Consider the following 16,712-nt stretch of genomic DNA (forward strand, 5'->3'; position numbering starts at 1 on the left):
AAAAATGTTTTTAGTGCTAATGTTCATTATGTTTCTGTTTGTATTTGTTTACAGCCTTTGGAAAGGTTCCTGAAAACGTGTTTGCTATTAGTTTGTGAATTAAACTATGAACTAGCTTGAATTTTATGCTTAAGAAATAAAAGACTGTATTTTTAGGAGAAATATAAGTGTGTTTTTTGATCAGTCAACTTCAAAGAAACATTTGTAACATTCAGCCTCCTGTGGAGTAGACTAACCTTCATTAAGGCCTCAAACAGGCAACCCTTCTTCTGATGACTTACATCCATAGACGATTTAAATGATATAAAGGAGTGTCCTGCATATAGTAAAGAATGGAGACAAACCATTCTGATCTATTCTCCAAGTGGATGCATTTATTTATTCTAGATTACCGCTGACCAAACAGACTCTGTAGGAAATTTCAAAACATAGGTGAGGAGAGGACCATGAACCATGTATGGATATTTAAAGTTTCTGTTTGTATTTATTCCAGGACAATTCTGTTTTGCCTCAAGCACTGAAAATCCTCACATAACTCATGTTTTCTTGTAGATGCCTAGTCAACCTGGGGTAAAACTACTACTGTAAATTATTAACCACATTGCCTTATGTTGTGTGTGCATGTGCAAATCAAAGAAAATATAATTAATTCCTAATGCTCATCATTAATTATCTCACCAGGCCTTGACAATGTAATGCAAATTCCACCCATGTTGCCATCATAAAAAAACATTACTTTTTTCCTGCATACACTTAAAAGAACCTACAAATAACACCTGACCAACACATATCATTAACCAAATTACACATGTCAAATTGAATCTAATATTCATTTTCAAGTAATTAGGATTTTGAGTTCTCTAAAACGTACTATTTTCACCTGCATGTCTTTCTGAAAGCATGTGCTGTAAAGGCGCAGGTATTTACAATGTATAATTCACATACTTCATTTACTTCATTTACATTAAAAAGAAGTAATAGCTTATTATATATGTACATCCATCTACAACTTTAAATGATATTCCATGCAAAGCTTTTCGTCTACAAATAACACATTCAATTAACACCCTTATGTCATTCATCCAAGAAAACATGCTTTCTCTGTCATGAACAAAAATCTTGCAATTTCATATGACATTGTGGATTCAAGACTGTTAATCAACAGCCAAAAACACTTTTGTGCGTCAAATGAAGGTGTGCAAGAAAACTGGTCTAATAAAACGGATTCCTTAATGAGCTCTACCACAGGCATCTGTAAATATCTGGCTTGGAAAGATGTCGAGTTAACCCTGAAATATTCAGCGAGCCTGGGAAGGTTCCATATCTGTCTTTCATAACATTATTAAAAGATTTCCAATGTAACCCCTTCGGCGCCACAGACCTAACGGTTACGTCCTCGGCTGCAGCGCTGCTGTGCCAAGGACGTAACCGTTACATCCTCCACCTGGCCCATGGGGGAGTGCTAGCCTCATGGGTCGCCCCCGGGCAGGGATGGCAGGGGAATCACTTCCGCTGCCACCTGACTCCCCCGACCCTCCACAGTGACATCAGATGACGTCAGCGCACAACTGCGCACTGACCTCATCAGAGGTTGCCTGGCTCCCAGCGCGTCTGAGAGAGAAACTGATTAGTTTCTCCTCGGGATAGGGGAAGGGGAAGTTGGAGAGACTGAGGCAGGTTGGGGAAGTTTCCTTTCCTTATCATGTCTCTCTGAGTGTGATCGTGGTGCAGGAATGCACACTAGACACCAAGAAGTTTTTTTTTGTTTTGTTTAGGCAAGGGTCGCTCCCCAAGAGGGGCATTTTTATTTAGGCCATTTCTACCACCATTGGGGGCATATCAGCCTATTTTAATTAGGTTCACCTACCCCCAAGGGGAGCAGAAACCTGTAGACACAAGAGATAATTTTTTGTTTTTTTTTGTTTTTACAGGAGAGGAGAGGCCCCTTAGGCAAGGGTCGCTCCCCTGGGGGCAATATTATTTTAGGCCAGCAGATCGGCCTATTTTTATTCAGCCAATCTGCCTCCAAGGGGGGCAGAAACCACTAGACACCAGGGATTATTTTTTTTTTTTTAAATTACATAAGGGTAGTGACCCCTTAGGCAAGAGTCATTCCCCAGAGGGGCATGATATATTAGGCCATTTCTGCCCCCCTCCTTGGGGGCAGATCGGCCTACTTTTATTAGGCCAATCTTCCCCCAAGGGAGGTAGAAACCGCTAGACACCAGGCATTATTTTTTATTTTTAATATTTTACATAAGGGGAGCGGCCCCTTGGGCAAGGGCCATTCCCCATGGGGGCATATTATTTTAGCCCATTTCGTCCACCCTTGGGGGCAGATCAGCCTATTTCTATTAGGCATCAGGAATAGAGTTGTGTGTGTGTGTTTAATTGGGGGGGGGGGGGGGGAAGCCCCTTGGGCAAGGGTCGCTCCCCATGGGGGCACATTACTATTGGCGATTTCTGCCCCCCTTGGGGCCAGATCGGCCTATTTGTAAAAGGTCCTTCTGCTCCCAAGAGGGGCAGAAAGCCCACTAGACACCAAGGCAGATTTTTTTTTTTTTAAAAAGAGGGTGGGGGTATGGTCCTACTCCCACCCCAAATAAATGGGGATAAAGTTGTTCTGCCCACCGGTGGGCAGATTGGGTAATTACCCCTGATCCACTCCACGGGGGAGCAGAAAGCCTACTAGTTACCAGGGAACTAAAACAAAAACAAAAAAATAGAGGGGTGGGGGCTGCCAACCAGTATGGGTAACAGTCTTTCAGCCCCCACCTGAAAACTAAAGGATCCTATCCCAATAGCAAGCAAGAGAACATTTGATTATTTTGGATATGGATTTTACATGTGGGCCAGGAGGGCTGGTCTAACTCCTAATATCGTCCCACTTGGAATGGTGAGCATCTGCACTTTTTGGATCCTGGGACGCTGCCACCTAGAAAAATCTACCAGACCTAGACAAATCTGAAAACTATACATCTATGTGAGTCCAGGGTGGTGTGCTTCACATGCACCCCACACCATTTTCTTACCCACAATGCCATGGAAACTTCCAACTTTCCTTTAAATCACTAATTTTCCCTACATTTTTGTGATGAAACCTTCCAGGATCCGCAGGAATCCACATAATTCCTACCACCCAGCATTGTCGCATCCTTACCGATAAAAATTCTGCCCCACTTTTCAGCCTAAAAACACTTTTTTCCAAACTGCCCTTTTGGGCCCACTTTAGTTCCCTCTCAATTTTGACATGTTTTTGGCCCTTCCCTGTCACAGGCACTTGGCCCACCTACACAAGTGAGGTATCATCTTTACGGGGAGACCGAGGGGAACGTTGGTTGGTGGGAAATTTGTGCCAGTGAGGTGAATCTACACAGACCAAAAACGCAGGTGGTCCCCTTGCAAAAACAGTTAGTTTTGCAATAGATAATTTTAATGTATCCATTTGTGTTTTGGACCCTTCCCTGTCGTGGCCACTAGGCATACCCACACAAGTGAGGTACCATTTTTTCTCGGGAGATATGGGGGATGCTGAGTGGGAGAAGAGCTGTGGCTCCTCTCAGACTCCAGCTCTTTCCATCACCAAAGTGTGAGGAAAAAGTGTTTTTTGCCAAATGTTGAGGTTTGCAAAGGATTCTGGGAAACATAACTTGGTGAAAGTGCCACAAATTACCCCATCCTAGGTTCCCCTAGGTGTCTAGTTTTAAAAAATGCACAGGGTTGGCAGGTTTTCTTAGGTGCCGGCTGAGCTAGAGGCCAAAATCCACAGCTAGGCACTTTACAAAAAACACGTCAGTTTTCAAATAAAAAATTTGATGTGTCCATGTTGCATTTTGGGGTGTTTCCTGTCGCGGGCACTAGGCCTACCCACAGAAGTGAGGTACCATTTTTATCTGGAGACTTGGGGGAACACAGAATAGAAGAGTAAGGGTTATTGTCCATTGTCTTTCTCTAAATTTTTTCCTTCCAAATGTAAGACAGAGAGTAAGAAAGAAGACTATTTGAGAAACTCCCTGTAATACACATATGCTAGTATTGGGATCCCCCAGTTCAGACATGTGTGAAAAAACACTGCTTCTTAACACCTCATCTTGTGCCCATTTTAGAAATACAAAGGTTCCTTGATACCTATTTTTCACTCTTTATATTTTACCAAATGAATTGCTGTATACCTGCTATACAATGAAACCCCATTGCAAAGTGCAGCTCATTTATTGGCTATGGGTACATAGGGTTCTTGATGAACCTACAAGCTCTATATATCCCCGGAACCAGAAGGGTCTAGCAGACATAACAATATATTGCTTTAAAAAATCTGACATAGCTGGAAAAAGTTACAGAAGCAAACATGGACAGAAATCACTGTTTTTTTAAACTCAATTGCAATATTTTTTTATTCCAGCTGTTACTTCCTGTAGGAAAACCTTAAAGGGTCCTACATTGCTGAATTCAGAGCTGGGAGGATGGTGATTTTAGCACCGCAAATCCTTTGTTGATGCCATTTGCAAGGGAAAAAACACATGCTTTCTTCTGCAGCACTTTTTCCCCCCATCTTCCCCCCCCAAAAAACAAATTTTAGCTGTATTTTGGCTAATTTCTTGGTCTCCTCCAGGGGAACCCACATACTCTTGGTACCTTTAGAAACCCTGGGATGTTGGGAAAAACAGGATGCAAATTTGGGATGGATAGCTTATGTGGACAAAAAGGTATGAGGGCCTAAGCGCAAACTAACCCAAATAGCCAAAAAAAGGCTTGGCACAGGAGGGGAAAAGGCCTGGCAGCAAAGGGGTTAAGGGGAAACTAATCGAGGTTTTCTGCAAAGACTGTCTATGCCTACTCTTCTACAAGGTTACTTGTGTGATAACTGCCTACAATACTTATTTTACAGCTAGTTTTCCCAGGCCCACATTTACATTTCACATCACAATGAAATTAAAATTTACCTTCAACTGATGAGGACCGATACTTGGAAATCTAGTCCAACAAACAAAGGTTTGGTAACTACCTTTAGGGAGTGGAAACAGCTGTATTACACAGCTCAAAGAGACCACTTACAACACACAGTGCAGGTCTATTTGGCTTGACTCCAACCTCTGCACCAAAGTTGCTGTACAGCTCTCTGCAGCTAAACATTCAAATTATTCAGACTTACCATTTAGTTCTGACTCAGACCACCACCCTGTCCAATAGCAATTATCCACAGTTTACACCCTCCAAATGATCAATACAATATAATGAAGGCTTGCATGGTACTATAGGCTTGAAATAACAGGGCACTTAAATGTGAATTTCAAGACACAACGAATAGGCACTACACCAAGAATCTTTAAAGGTTTTGTACCACGGATGTAAATTTAAAATTAGGGAGTCCTTTTTGAGAATAAAAAACATTTAGGTCTGTATTACCACTTTGGTGGCCTTTTTGCAAGACCGTCAAAGCTGCTCCCACCAACAGACCACCAGTGTTGGCCGTCCGAAGACTGCCATATTTGCAGTTGCTATGGATTTCTGCCCGTTTATGGGCAGAAATCCGACCCCATTGGCGTGGCCGACGGAGGAAGAGAGGCGGTTCCACCGCCAGCACTGTCACGCCAACAGGACTACACCTGCCGTATTGCAATGTGTAATACAGCGCAGCGGTGTCCTGTGCAGTGCTGGCGGTGGCAGATGCCAGGACCCATCCCCTCCCGGATGACCACCTCGTCAAAACAGGTAAGTGGACCGTCCAAAAGGGAGGCATGGTGTGTTGGGTGCGTGTGTGTGGTGTGTGTGTGTATGTGTAGCGGAATGGGTGTGCATGAGTACATGTTTGTACGTATGGGTGCGTGGAGGGTGTGTGTGTCTGCATGTATGCAGAGGGGGGTGTCAGGGTGCGAGTGAGTAGGTGTGTGTGTATTGGGATGCATGTGTGCAAGTCTGAGTGAGTGGGGACGTCTGTGGATGTCTGTGAGTGAGTGGGGGAGTCTGTGGATGTCTGTGAGTGAGTGGGGGTGTCAGTGTGGATGTCTGCGAGTGAGTGGGGGTGCCTGTGTGGATGCATGCACGTGAGTGGGGGTGTCTGCATGGATGCGTGCGAGTGAGTGGCGGTGTCTGTGTGGATGTCTGCAAGTGAGTCAGTGTATCTGTGTGGATGTCTGCAGGTGAGTGGGGTGTCTGTGTGGATGCGTGCAGCCAGCCGCAGCAGTTCGACCAGACCAGCGGGACAGGCAGCGTTGTGGTGGTTTGACTTTAGCCAAACCTCACAACTCGTAACGTGGCGGTCTTTACCGCTAGGTCCGCATGGTTAGACCGCCAGCGCGGGTTTGGCAGTCTTATGACCGCCAAACTCAAAATGAGGGCCTTAGCCTTCTCATCATTCACAGGTAAACTGTTCTTCAGGATATACTCATCCAAAATATTCATTTGAAACTGAAGGCCACACTAATTCTGGTCCATGTGGACCAAGGCACTGGAATACATGGAAAAAGTGGCAATGACATAATTTTATGCAGAGCGGACTGAGCTACTACTGGTTCATCTGAGGGGCCAGATAGAAATAAATTAAGGATCAGAATTAAGATAGAGTACAGTTCTAGCTGCTTTCCATGTATCCACACATTTATTCTTATATAATGGTGAAGCAAACCATTTTAATCCTTCTAACAATCTGCAGATGCTACCATGAATTCATTCTATTGCAAATATTTACCAATTCATTCCATTACAAAAACTATAAAATATTGTGTTACATTTTTGGAACTTTAAAAGTCCATCAATATTTGACTAGCAATTATATTGACATTTACCTCTAAAAGCTCATCACCAATACGCAACCTTCCATCCCTTGCAGCAGGCCCATCAGGATGGATGCCTACTATGAAAATACTCATTTGTGAACGGTCCTTGTTTCCAGCCAGGCTGAGTCCAAGCCCATTTTTATCCTTTTCAATCTCAATAATGTGAAGATCTCCAGGAAGGTCTCCATATCGCTGCCGGATTTTTTCTAGACAAAGACAAAAAGGAGAACATAATTCTGAGGATACATTTTTTGCAAATAAATTAATGACATTTGATGAATTTCAAATTACTAATTTTAAAAGGTGAACAGTAATGCACTTGTACTGTATATCATCAGTGCACATATTTGCTAAGGATACAGCGTTTACAAATGCTGGTTGACACCACGCATGTTAACTGTAACACAGAGCAAGGATTCATGAAATACTAACATGCCTACTCAAACCAGAAAGCATTTATGACTGTAGGCAATCAAGCAAAATGTGTTATGTGCACCATTACCACTGACCCTTTTTGTGACATGGTGACTTGTGGACATTCAGTGAAGCACATTAGGTTAACATCTCTTTTTTGATAAGTTATTTACTGGAAACATGGAAAATAGGTACACCTGGAGGCAGCAGCGCTCTCCAGTATATAACTGAGAACCACAGATTAACTCCCTGCCCCCACCCCACCCACTCCTGGGGGTACTCAAAGTGAAGAAGTCATATGAGAAGGCACAATGTGAAAGCAGTGGGTCCCCTTACGTAACAGATACTGGTAATGGGGATTGCAATTATCTGTCAGTCACAAAATTCATAAGTATTTGGGACATGTCAGCTCTCTGAACTCTTTAGCAAGGAGGGCAAGGAAGGGGCTCCAAAGTTCCCTAAAGGTGTCACCATGACTATTTAGGGTCAGGATTAGCTTCTCCAAGCCTAGCATATGCCAAAGTCGATGAAACCACCCCAGGTCAGTAAAGAGTGTGTTGGTACACCAATGAGTAACAATGTTTTAGAGAGCCATTTCTCAAAAGACGTAAGGGGTCGCTGATCTCCCTCGCAGACCATTCGGTGCATCACCCATTGTCTAATCTGTAGATAAAGCATCCTCTCAGTTGCTGTGAATGCACGGTCGTCCCGCAGTTGCTCGAAAGACAGTCAAACAGGTGTCCAATGGACTGGCAGCTGGCCCCCGGCCAATGGTGGAATGTTATTGAATCCAGACCTGGCATGAAAGCCGCATTTTCGACTATGGGGGTCTGTGGGGAGGGGAACATGGAAAGACCTTTACGGGATGCAATGCGGACCCACACTTTCAATTCTGTGCCAGTGACCAGGGAGGAGTAAAGACCCTGTGGTCTCAATCGACATGCCAGGAATGGGGTCTTCCAAAGGGAAGTGCCCGCAACTGCTTGGTCCATAAACAGCCAATGCTTTTCAGATGCTGCCCTGGACCACTGCACCAAGTATCGAAGCTGAGTGGCATGGTAATATTGTAGAAGATTTGGGATCCGCAACCGCCCTCTCAGGGAAGGCTGTTGTCTCAATGTCCGGCTCATCTGGTGGCATCCCTCAGCCCAGACTAAGCAGTACATCTCGTTCTGGAGGGATTGAAGCACACTGGTGTGTGATTCAATCAGTAACACCTGAAACAGGAACGGAATCCTCTGTAGGATTGTCATCTTTAGAGATGCTATTGAAAACCGGTGCGAGAAGAGCATCACTATTGCCTGAGGGTCCGTAAGATTGAGGGCCTGCGACTTTTGAATGTTTATCCGGAAGCCTGCGACCCTGCTGCAGGTCTCCATTTCATCCACAAAGGCAGGAACAGCTGTCTGTGGAGTGTCCAATGCTATTATGATATCATCTGCTTAAAGCGCAAGGGTGGTCGTCTCCCTACAGAAAATGACCCCACTGATGCACAGGTTATCCTGGACCTATTGGGTGAAGGGTTTGATGTATAGAGCGGATGGTAAGAGCAACAGTAGGCACCCTGCTGCATCCCACAATGGATGGGAAATGGGGAGGAAGTCCGGCTGTTGACTACCACAGTCAATGAGGGGCAACTATAGTTACTGAGAATCCAGGATCGGAAACGAGGCCCATAGCTAAAGTGAGCAAGTGTAGGGCCAATGCACGGGGTTGAACGCCTTCTCAGCATCTATGGCCAGGGGGCATTATACCCCTTTTAGAGTGTTTAGCTTCATTGATAAGATGGAGGATTTGTTTGGCATTATCACCACACTGACGGTGGGGAACGAAGCACGAATGATCCGGGTCAATCAACCCTTGCATTAGTATATTAAGACAGGAAACTAGGTTGCTTGAAAGGATCTAAATGCCAACATTCAGAAGAAATATCAGTCTGTAGGACCCGCATTGTCAATGGTCTTTCTCTGGTTTGGGGGTAACGACGATAGCTGCCTCTAACATGAACAGTGGAATTGTTCTCAGGCATATGACTGCATTCAACAGTCATGTCAGAATAGGAGTTAGGACTGGGCAAAATTTGTTGCAAAACATGGCTGGGAAGCCATACGGTCCCGGTGATTTGAGGGACTGTAACCAAGCTATAGCAGATATGACCTCCATTCTGATCGGGCAGACAAGCGCCAGCCTAGCCACATCAGGAGGTTGGTGAGAATATAGGGTTCCGTAGAACTGATGGAAGGCCAAGGTAATGGGGGCACCCCCGATGATATGAGCGCCATCAGACGTTTGAAAGGACTCCATCCCTGATGCCCGTGACTGGACACGAAGCCAGTTAGCCAACAGACGCCCACACTTATTCCCCCCACGTAAAAGAAGTGGCGCAGCATAAGCAAGGCATTTTCCACTCTGTCCATGTTCAACCCGCTAACTGTGTTTGGGCAGCCTCCAGCGGTCTCCAGACGTGAGGTACGTCTGTGTATCCTTTCCAGCTTCAGCATCTGTTGACTCAGCTGGTCATGCTTGTGCCGTAGAAGTTTGTTATCCGCTGCTGAGATCCCTATCAGTTCTCCCTGGATCACAGCTTTTAGAGTCTTCCACAGAAGAGGGATGGAAATCTCAGTGCTATCATTGAGGTCAAGGTAGTTTGAGATTGCTTGGGAGATCTGTTCAAATACCTGGGGCTGCTAAAGGAGGGTTTCCTTCATTCGTTATGGACGAAACGTATGCTGCTGCGGTGAGAGGTCCAAGACCAGGGAGACCACAGTGTGTTCGGAGTGGGAACGAGGTTCTATTTCTATGGCTGTGAGGAGGCCCTGGGTTCCTACCATATGTCTGTGCTGACCTGTCCAGCTCATTATGTAACACCAGTTTCAGATCCCCACCCAGGAGCACTTTTCTTATCTTTTTTAGCTATGACCTCTACCAGTGCCTTTCGAATTAATACCTCCTGACCCTCATTAGGTGCGTAGATGAAGCCTACTACAAAAGAGTGGTCCCCTATATGCACTCTGTGTACCAGCAGTCGCCCCTTGATCTCGGCCAGCCTGTCCACCCTCTTCCCCAGAAGGAAGCATGAGACCAGGAGGGCCACTCCTGCTTTTTAGTGTCTGCAGAAGAGAAGTGGTAGTGGGGGAAGGCCCAGGACCTGAGTCTGCAGCAATTCCCAGGGAGCAAATGTATCTCCTGCAGGAGGCATAAGTCAGCTCCAGTGTGTTCTAGGTATGAGAGGACATTTTTGGGCTATGGGAAGCCTACCCTGTGGACCCTGTTGAGCTGGATGTTCTTGTCTGGGGGTGTCTCTAGGATCTGCAGAAACAGGACCATGATGTAGGTCACAATGTCACCTTCCTCAGCCTTGGTGGGTGCCCCACGTATGTGGATGTTATTCCGCTGTGACCGATTTTCAAGGTCTTTCGCGTGGGCTTGTAAGTCAATCTGCTGGTCGCAGAGTTGTATCAGTTCCTGCTGCAGTTGCTTGATGTCCTCACCTCTACCCATCTCGTGGTCTTCTAGGTGTGATACTCTCTCCCCAATGTCTACCAACTCACAGCGAACTTCCTTCAGGTCGTTGGACAGGTCTCTCAATGGGTTTCAAGTCTTCTCTGAGGGAAGCAAAGAGGGCTTACAGAAAAGTACTGGTCACTGGGCTGTTGCAATCCACTGCATCAGGTGTGTGTTCGGAATGGGGGGGGGTCCTCCCCCAATTGGCCTCCTGGTTGTTTAACCAGCATATCCGTTAAGATGCGGTCCTTCTTATTACGTGCAGCAGCCATAATTTATTATAGGATTGTCCAAAAGCCACTATAGGGTGCAAGGGACACCTGCCCGGTCGGGCCCCAGTGAGGGAAGAGTGGCACCTGGGCATAAGATAGCAGAGAGCTCTCTGGCACACCCAGAGCTGGGGCAGAAGAATCACAGGCAGAGTCCGTGGGTCCCTGTGTACACCTGGCAGGATGAGCACTGTGAATAGGAAGCCTTCAGTGCTGGAAAGATGAGAATCACAGACCTCTGGGGAAGGGAGGGGCCCAAACCAGGCCAGAGGGACCTCTTCATTTAGCAGGGGACCTCATTCATGCAAAGGTGATGTCAAGGAGCTACAAAAACTCCTCAGAAGGTAACTGAAGGTAGCCGTTCCCCTGCATGGGAAGAGAGTGGCAAGGGCAGTAATGTACCAGCTGTGTCATCCTCTCCGCCAAAGAGGGATGCCCTCGACCAAGTCACAGCGTTGCATGTGGTGACCCTCTGTCCCAGCCAAGAGCCAATACCTGCAGGAGCGCTGTGCAGTTCTCCAAACTCACAGGCAGCCGTAGTGCGGCGTGCGTCCTCCTCAGACCATAGTGCGCCATGCGTCGTCCTCAGGCCACAGGGACCCATGAGCTCAGATCAGTGCTTGATGTCCGTAAAAGGTTCTGGTGGGCTGACGCTGTGCACCAAGAATGGCCGGCTGGACAGGAGGTGCTGTCAGACTTGGTTAGCAAGGTAGGGAGCACTGGTCTGCGTGCTGCGCTTACTAGGAGCGACAGTCCACTGGATCTCCTCAGGGTCGGGCCCCCGAGCCAAGCAGGTCGTGTTGGGTCCCTCGCGGCCAAGACACCCCCAGAATTATTGCTGCTGGTGGAGGATGACAATGTGGCGGCGTGCCTGCTGCAGGGCTCCTGACACAGCAGGTCAGAGTGCCCCTCGAGTTGACTGGATCGGCCTAGAGTGCCTGTATTCCAGGGCCAGTGGGAAACTTTGTGTCACTCTGGGTCTGGGCACCAGACGACAGGCAACCTAGACAGATCCCAGGTGTCGTCATTATGAGTTCCTCAGGGTGCCCGGGGCTGAGGCCAGACTCAAGAGATGCTGCTCCTCCAGATCTTGTGCCCACTGCCAGAGTGCGCCAGAGGTCTCTGCTCCTCAAGGTGAGACTCCGTAGGATCGGGTGGGCTATTTAGTGTTGAGGAGCGGCCGGGGATTGCTGCAGTGGGACAGAGAAATCAGGACCCACGTTCTACTCGTCCCCCTTCTTAACCAAGACCCCAGTGAAGCACACACACTGCTAAGATCCAAATGTATGATATGCACATCAGTGTTTAGAATGTGTTTTTCATTGGAGTCCAGAGACTGGCAGCACTATATGGATTAAATCTGAAAAAGTCAAGCTGAGGTTGAGCCCCCAATGTGAATCACAACCGATGTGACATTAGAACTACCAGTACGGTGCATAGTTATGGATTGCACTATGGAAATCCTAAATATGTGGAATTATGTGCCTTATTAATTGTTATCCACTGTGTTTGCCTAGACCCTGAATGGTTACCACTTTGTAGGAAAACAGGATGACAGACTCCTAAAATGTTTAGCACTAAGCTGCACAATAGGAAAACCCACCTTTCAAGGGGAAAATAAGGGAAGCTTGGGTGCACACTCAAGTGATTAGTGGAAGGCAACAAGTGCAAAACAATGGTCAGTCACTCTGCATAAAAGCAGAAAACACACAATAAAACGGGATTCTTCTGAGCAGGTAACTGATTGGATAAGACCCAGGCAAGCACACACACTGAACCTGACAGCGTTAACCATGATTGAAATTTCCCCATGTTGCACATGGCCCTTTTTGCAGGGTCATCCCCAATCTTTTTGTCTCCTCCCTCCTAATTTTTATGACCAGTTTTTTGTAGGCTTTAGGACTCTGGGCACTTTACCACTGATAAACAGTGCTAAAGTGCCTATGCTCTATGTGTAAATTGTACTGTTGACTGGTTTATCCATAATTGACATATTGGATTTACTGGTAAGTCCCTGGAAAAATGCACCAGAGGTGCCAATGGCCTGTAAATCAAATGCTACTAGTGGGCCTGCAGCACTGGTTGTACCACCCACATTACTAGCCCTGTAAACCTGGCTCTGACCTGCCACTGCAGTGTCTGTGTGTGCAGTTTAAACTGCCAATTCGGCTTGGCAAGTGTACCCACTTGCCAGGTCTAAACCTTCCCTTTTATCACATGTAAGGCACCCCTAAGGTAAGCCCTATGTAGCCCGAGGGGCTCAGTGCAGTGTATGTTTAAGGTAGGACATATACTAGTGTGTTTTATATGTCCTAACAATGAAATACTGCCAAATTCGGTTTTCACTGTGCAAGGCCTATCTCTCTCATAGAGAAACATGGAGGCTGCCTTTAAATATCCTTAAGGCGCAGATTCCCCTTGAGACCAGATAAAAATTTGGAGTTTAGGGTGTCTGAACTCACAATTTAAAAATACATCTTTTATTTAAGTTGGTTTTTAAATTTTCTGCTTGAAAATGCCACTTTTAGAAAGTAGGCATTTTCTTGCTTAAAGCATTCTGTGACTCTGCCTGTTTGTGGACTGTCTATCTGGGTCAGTTTCACTGTTGGGCTGTTTTGCACCTCTCTAGACAGTGACACAAAGGGGGCAGGGGTGTAGCTTGCATATCCTGATGAGCCATCTGAGCTAGAGGGGAGGGAGGAGTTGTCATTCACACCTGAAAGGACTGTGCGTGCCCTCACACAATGCAGTCTCCGGCCCCCAGGTGTGTGTCTGGGTCCTGGCCTGGACAAGGAAGGATCTGTCAAACACTTGAGACTTTGCTCTGAAGTTTGCCAACTTCAAAAGCAGATAGGAGTATAAGAGGAAGACCCAAAACCCCAGACTTTTAGAATCTTTCTAAAATCAAGAGGAATCTCTGCCAAGGAGAAGAGCTGAAGAGCTGGAGGAGGAGTACTATCCCTTTGCTGTGCTGCTTTGCTGAACTGGCCTGCAGTTGCTGCTTCTGCCTGAAAAGAGTGCAAAGGGTGAACTTTGCTGTGTGTCCTGCTTGAGAAAATTCGCCAAGGGCTTGGAGTAGAGCTTGCCTCTTGTTGGAAGTCTCAAGGACACCAAAGACTTCAGTTTCCTCAACCTGCAGCACGGGGAACTGTGTGTTTTGTGCTGTTCAAGAGGAGAAACCACCATGACGACACGCCTATGACACCGCTGGCCTGCACCGTGACCTGCCGACGCCACACGGAGTCGCATTGCCCTGCTTCGCACCGCAACCCTGATATCACCGACGTCGTTATCAGACGACTTTACCGGGCCGCTGCTCGAACGGCAACCTGTGGGCTCTGCACTCCGGCATCGCCTGCTCACACCACAGCCTGGGCCTTCCTGACAACGACGCTCCTGCTGACACCGGCGCCGCTGCCTGCACCGTGGCCTGTGGACACTGCTCGTGAGGAACACGAAGCACAGCCCTGTCCCACACTACAGCCCCGGTCCACCGACACCAGCACCATCGACTAGTGTCGTCACCAGGCATCCTGCCTGCACCGTTGCCTGTGGACACCACTAGTGAAGGTAACGAAGCACTATCTCGCACTGCTGGCTTGGCCCTACAGACGACAGCGCTTCTGCAACGTCAACACCGCTGCCTGCACCATGACCTCTGTACACCGCACGTTGCACCGCCTCACTTCACCCCACAGCCCTGGTCTCACCAACGCCGCTGGACGCCGTCACTGAGCCACTGCCTGCACAGTGACCTATTGGTACCGCACATCGCATCGTCCTGCTTCGCACCGCAGCCCCGACGCCATCCACGCCAGCGGTCCTGACTTCATCAGCCCGGAGTTCGATCTGCAACACGTGTGACTTCGAGGGCCCGATGACTTCTGCACCGACTCTGGAGCCGACACCGCAACGTCAGTGACGCCGCTTTCCTGAGCTCACCACGAAGATCACGACACCCTACAAATCCAAGGTACTGTTTGCAGGGTGTTCCCAACAGTGTAGCTGGCCCGCGATGCTGCGGCCAGCCTGAACTGTTGGTTTTGTTGATCACGACACAGTGATAGCCCCAGGTGGAGCTACTCACTTTAAGGAACTGCATTTTTGAGTAACTTTTTGCAGGATTCATATTTTTATTACTGTATGGTGGATTCTTACTGTATTTGGTCTTGTTTTACATAGATAAATATTGGCTATATTTCTAAAACTAGCGTGGTGTTTTCACTGTGTTACTGTGTGTTATGTTCAAATGCTTTACACATTGCTTCTGAGATAAGCCTGACTGCTCGTGCCAAGGTACCAAGGGGATAAGCAGGGGCTATCTGAGCGGGTATCGCCCTTATCCGGACTAGAGTGAGGGTCCCTACTTGGACAGGGTGCAACCCGATTGCTAACTAGAGCCCCCATTTCTAACACCCCAGTTAAACAAAGCATAGTCAACTTGCTAAATGACACATGAAACACACTGGGCAAGGGGCTGGAAGAGTAATGGAGGGGCTTAACTTGGACTGAGACAGCTCAGAGTAGGGCTTCATACACTTTACGCAGGATCCTGCACTGATTAGTAAACTGTCACTTTCTGAATTTGTCACTGATTAGTCATCCATTTCAAGCACTTCAAAGAGTGGTGGCTGTGATCCTGTGGTTCGCTGGACTGTTCATTTAGTGGGCCCCATGTCTGACAGGTTTGCGATAGTGTATGAAAGCTTGCTGAGTCTTCAAACTAATGATTCAGCATTGGGTGGCCTAAAGGGATGCCACCTCTAATGGTTGGTGTTCTGGAGCCTCAGCAGCCTATAAAGTGTAATGTCAGTACGCAGCCTGGGTACCAGACATCTTAAAACCAAACCCACACCTGCAAAGACTAAAATACTGCCTTGATGCTTCAGTCGGACATATATGAATTCACACAGTTCACTCACATATTTATAGATAAGCCGAAATTCTCCCTCCAACTGGACAAGCATGGTCGTGCAGAATCAAACTAGGAGGACTTGGAGGGTGCAGCTACCACAGGGTGGGTGGCGGACAACTTCTGGCTTACAGACCCTCTAGGTTTGAAGACACATCCACATCCCCGCACAGAATGGGGAGCTTGCACAGAACAGTGGCTGGCATAGAGCTGGCGCGGTGGTACGCTCCTTCCATTGGCACAAAAGGGGCAGGAGGTAGACTGTGGTCGAGGGGTCACTGAGAGGCCCAAAGTCTTGGCCATAGCCCGAGAGCCCATAAAGCACTCCAGAGCAGAGTCTGCCTTCTCGCCAAACAAGCGAGTCCCATCAAAGTGCATGTCCATAAGGTTTGCCTGGACATCCCCCCAAAAGTCAGTTGTTCTCAGCCAGACATGGCGCTGTAAGGCCACTGTCACTGAAACCACTCTGCCCATCGAGTCAGTCGTATCCAGGCCACACCTAATGGTGAACTTTGTCGCATCTCTCCTGTCTTTTACTGCTTGGGAGAGGATGGCCCTGGCATCCTCAGGGACCTGTAGCAGCATTTGTGCAACTGTATCCCATAAGATGTTCGAGAAATGGCCCAATAAGGATGAGGTGGTCACCGACCTAAATGCCAGGTGGCGGGCAATCGTCCTATTTACAGAAACCCTATGCTGGGGTTGGACCAAATTCCCAGCAGGATGTCACTAAGTGCCTCAATAAAGGCCAGAGAGCTTCGGAAGTACAAGCTCCAGGCTGAAGCATTTCAGTCAAGAGGTTTTTCTCAACAGCCACCCAGGGCAAATCAAGCTCGA

General features: G+C 47.4%; 1 protein-coding gene across 6 annotated transcripts in view; it reads right to left on the reverse strand.

The window, feature by feature from the left end:
* The window catches only part of PATJ (PATJ crumbs cell polarity complex component), a 1,201,300-nt gene that overhangs the window by 342,975 nt on the left and 841,613 nt on the right, over positions 1-16,712 (reverse strand). For all 6 annotated transcript variants that reach the window (XM_069232550.1, XM_069232545.1, XM_069232547.1 and 3 more), the window contains one exon: positions 6,786-6,982. In XM_069232550.1, coding sequence (XP_069088651.1) covers positions 6,786-6,982 — 197 coding nt within the window. The remainder of the gene's footprint in view (positions 1-6,785; positions 6,983-16,712) is intronic.

This window comes from Pleurodeles waltl, chromosome 4_2 (genome assembly GCF_031143425.1).
Source record: "Pleurodeles waltl isolate 20211129_DDA chromosome 4_2, aPleWal1.hap1.20221129, whole genome shotgun sequence".
In the NCBI taxonomy this organism is placed as follows: Eukaryota; Metazoa; Chordata; class Amphibia; order Caudata; family Salamandridae; genus Pleurodeles; species Pleurodeles waltl.